This window comes from Vigna unguiculata, chromosome 3 (genome assembly GCF_004118075.2).
Source record: "Vigna unguiculata cultivar IT97K-499-35 chromosome 3, ASM411807v1, whole genome shotgun sequence".
Lineage (NCBI taxonomy): Eukaryota > Viridiplantae > Streptophyta > Magnoliopsida > Fabales > Fabaceae > Vigna > Vigna unguiculata.
The window spans coordinates 52,440,345-52,444,663 of record NC_040281.1 but is presented as its reverse complement, the minus strand read 5'-3'; the positions used below and the strand labels follow the sequence as shown (position 1 = coordinate 52,444,663).

The 4,319-nt window shown below is 39.7% G+C and overlaps 1 protein-coding gene across 1 annotated transcript; it reads left to right on the top strand.

The window, feature by feature from the left end:
- The first annotated feature begins 2,729 nt into the window (after positions 1 to 2,729).
- LOC114175526 lies at positions 2,730 to 3,401 on the top strand. The gene has a single exon (XM_028060281.1). The coding sequence runs from the start codon at positions 2,730 to 2,732 to the stop codon at positions 3,399 to 3,401; it is 672 nt and encodes a 223-aa protein (XP_027916082.1).
- Positions 3,402 to 4,319: the final 918 nt, after the last annotated feature.

Below are 4,319 nucleotides of genomic sequence, written 5' to 3'. Positions count from 1 at the left end.
TTATTTATTTTGGGCTGAATTGGTGAGAGGGGGAGGAGTGAGTGAGAAAGCAAAGAGTCATATTGTGTGGCTAGGGAGTTCTGAGAAATTGCAATCCAGAGAGGGAATTAGAGTGGAGGCAAGGAGGGGAGCTTTGGGAAACAAAAAAGAATTCATTTGGAATTGTTGAAGCTAAAACACCAGGTAAGGGGAGGTTGAACTTTTGTGTTTTATTTTATTTGCTTCCGAGTGATCATTGTATGTGTTTGTACAATATATTGTTATTTTGCTGTCTGCGTGAGGTTTTGATTGAGAAAGAAATAATGCAGAATCCATTTTGGTAATAAGCCTAGCATAATACACGTGCAGCCTTGTGAGGGGTGTGTATTGGTATTATCTATGATAAAGTTGGGAAGTTGATTACAATTTTTTTCGACGCCATTCGTTGGGGTAGTGTTAACATCTTTCAGTAATTTAAAAAGCAAATCAAACATTAGTATTCTTCCTTTCTCCCAATGGTGGCGTGACGAAAAGAAATAGAGTAGTGTTGATAGCTTTCTAAAGTTAGTTTAGACTTGAAAATAATTGTGTAGTGTTATACAAGAGATGAAATTGTTATACTACTTTCTGGTGAGATCATTATACATCTTTCAAAATATAATATAGCTTGAAATGTTGTATTGAAATCGATGCCTGTAAATTACGTTAAATAAATGTAAGCTAGAACAAATCTGTAATTGGAGTATTTAGGGTTGTTAAAAGAATAAATTTAGAGGAAGGAAATAAAGGATTTGGTTAGAAGATGTTTTCTTTCAAAAATAAAAAAAAATGGATTACAGTGTTGAGGGATAGGAACTCAAATTGATAAACTTTTGGAAACATTCGGATACGTGATCCCATTTAACCAAATATAAAATGTTCATATTAATTGATAAGTGAACTAATTTAAAAGGATTGAATTATAGGTGTTCAGTTTATTTAGGATAAAATGGGAAGGGTTTTAATTTAGGAAATTAAAGTGTAAAAGTGCATAAAGAGTTGAGAAATTGGTATGAGTGCAGTGGGATATTTTCAAGTCAAAAGTTTTGATTTATGGGTAGTGGATTCTTTTCCAAAGTGCAGTAAATGTCTTTTTATATATTATTTTATAATTGTATAATGTTGATAAAATATTATATGAATATAAAAGTTAAAAGGTTTACTTTATTATTTTAGTGGTTACGGTTATGAATTTGATTGTTACATGCATTTTACGTTGACATGGTATTTAAATACTTTAGATGTTTTATTTATCAAGTTTAGGTAGTAAGATGTAGGTATCTTAAATATCCTAAATATAAAAGTTTGGAGTTTTTGGTTTGACAACTAATGGGTGCATCAGTAACTCCTTTACCAAATGACAAGGAAAGGAGTTATGGTTTTTTTTACGTAAACAAAGAAGAAAAAAAAAGGAATTGCTGTATAACCTTTAATTCTATTTCTATTAGCAATATTACATTGATGATATATTAGATAATAATTTGTATGGACTTTGAGTAAAATTTTGGTAGTTTACGTATTCTTGGACTGTTATATTAAAGACTATAATATAAAATTTTGAATTAATATATTATTTTATGATAATATAATAAAATAAGGTGATTTAGGTATTGTGGGCTAGGCGGTTGGCAGCCCAATTTTGGCCTGGCGGCGCTTAGGCAACGTCAGGCGATAGAGCATAGGCATGGGTCCATTGCAGATGGATTTGCATGGATGGGTTTGATAGCTTGGTCAGGGATATGCTGGATTAGTTACGAGCGGGGAGGTTCGTAACGGAGATTTGAGATGCGTGATTGATGCGGGCGGGGAGGTCCGTATCTGTTGTACTCTTGTGTGGGGATACGAGCGGGGAGGTTCGTATGTTCCGTGCTCACACTTGAGGCTGCTATGAGCGGGGAGGTTCATAGTAGGTGTTCACGCATGTTGGACTACGAGCGGGCAGGTTCGTAGAGTTGGACTACGGGCGGGGAGGTCCGTAGAGTTGGACCACGAGCGGGTAGGTTCGTGGGAGCATGATAATCCCTAAGGACCAAGGTTGTGAATGGATCTTTCTCATATAGGTTATGAGATTGGGGTATAATGTTATAGAAAGGTCAATAATCTAAAATTGATTAAGTTGGACTGGGTGAGGGTCAATTCTTATTATTTTATTGTTTGTATTATTTTTCTTTTCAGCTCACCCTTGCTTGTTTGTGTGTTTGTGTTTGGCGATGATCACGTGACTTGTTACGTGGGAGCAGACGTGAATTCAGGTGATCATGCTGATGCTTAGCAACAGAGCGGGGCTACCGATGGGGGATTTTCTTTATGTTATGCTTCCCTACCTTTTGTAATAGACATTATGATGTTTTATCCATTATGAACTTGTAATAAAGATGAGATAGTACGAATGGATTATAGCGAGACTAGTTTGAAATTTCCCGCGCTTGGGAATTTATTGTAATGTCTGATTTTCTTAAAGTATATTTTGTGAAAAATCAGTTTTATTTAGTAATATCCATCTGGGGTGTTACATTTGGTATCAGAGCATATGATTTCAAAATGATTTTTGGGCCTTGGGGAAGTGAGCTTATTGCGATTGTGAGATTAGTGTAAATTGACTGAATTGTAAGAGTTGTTGAGATATGTGTTATTGCATGATGTGTATTGCTAATGCATTTTCAGAGATAACTTATAATGGTGTATGATACCTATGTACCAGAAACTAGGAAATGGCTGGTGGAAGAGGTAGAAGAATTGGTGCCAATAACTCAGCTGATGAAATTGCCCATGCTATTCACCGATTGGTTGACGCTATGCAGCCGCAACAGGTGGTGCTACCACAGCCTGCACCACGACCTGTCAGCATGGACGATTTCATGAGGCACAAACCAGCCAAATTCAATGGCAAGGCCACTCCTGATGACGCAGATGCGTGGATCAGGGAGTGCGAGAAGATATTCCGTGTACTAGGCTGCTCAGATGAACAGAAGCTGGCCTATGCCACCTTTCTCTTGGTGAGTGATGCAGAATACTGGTGGGTTGGCATGCAGCAACAGATGGGAACTAGGGAGGAGGAAGTGAGCTGGGAGAATTTCAAAAAGAGATTCCTGGAAAAGTATTTTCCAGATAGTGCTAAACATGAGAGGGAGGCTGAGTTCTTGACCTTACAGCAGGGCAATATGACTGTACAGGCTTACGTTAACCGATTTGAATATCTGGCGCGGTTTTACACACAAAATATCACAGAGGAATGGCGTTGTCGAAAATTTGAGAGGGGTCTACGACATGAACTGCTTAGGGTTCTGGTGCCACTCAGGATCCGAGAGTTTCCCCTCTTAGTGGAACAAGCGAAAAGTGTGGAACAATTAGAGATGGGGCCTAGTCGAGTAGCCAGACCGTAGAGAAATGTTGTAGAGGCTAGACAACAGAAGAAGCCTTATAATCGACCTCAGATGTCGTCACAAGGGTTGAAGTGTTTCCAGTGTGGGGGAGCACATTTAAAAAGAGACTGCCCCAGACTTGCTCGTAATGCAGGGAGTAGTGGAGGATGGCGGAAATGTTTTGTGTGCGACCAACCTGGCCACTTTGCAGACAGGTGTCCTAATAAGAAGACGGTCGCAGAGTCACGACCACAATTACCTTCTACAGAGAGGCCAAGAGCAGCAGGGAGAGTGTTTGCGCTGACTAACGCCGAGGCAAATCGATCAGGTAATCTTATACAAGATACGTGTGTAATGATGGGTCAGAATGTATGGGTGCTTTTTGATTCGGGAGCTTCACATTCTTTTATTTCCAATGCATGTGTGGGGAGGTTGGGATTAGAGGTTCATGACTTGGGGTGCGAGCTAGTAGTCTCGACACCGACGTCTGGGCAAGTTATAACAAGTACTAGTTGTGATGGATGCTCGATCGAAGTGGCGGGCCGTAGGTTCAAGGTGAACCTAATCTGCTTGCCGTTGGAGGATTTAGATGTGATATTGGGGATAGACTGGCTGTCCAATCACCATGTGGTAATGGATTGTGGACGGCGCAGATTGATATTCCCAGAAACTGAAGGGGTAAAATTGATTTCATCTCAAGAAGCTATGAAAGAATTGAGAGAGGGAGCTACCTGTTTCATGATGATAGCTCAGTCAGAGAAAAAGAGTAGTGAAGAGCATATCCGTAACATATCTGTGGTGGCTGATTTTGCGGATGTGTTTCCTGACGAAGTTCCTGGATTACCCCCAAGCAGGGATGTGGATTTCACTATCGACCTCATCCCTGGGGCAGGTCCGGTGTCTGTCGCTCCTTATAGAATGGCACCAGCTGAATTAACA

Excerpts from the sequence above, each read along its gene's own strand:
- LOC114175526 (XM_028060281.1), top strand. The coding sequence starts at position 2,730 with ATGGCTGGTGGAAGAGGTAGAAGAATTGGTGCCAATAACTCAGCTGAT.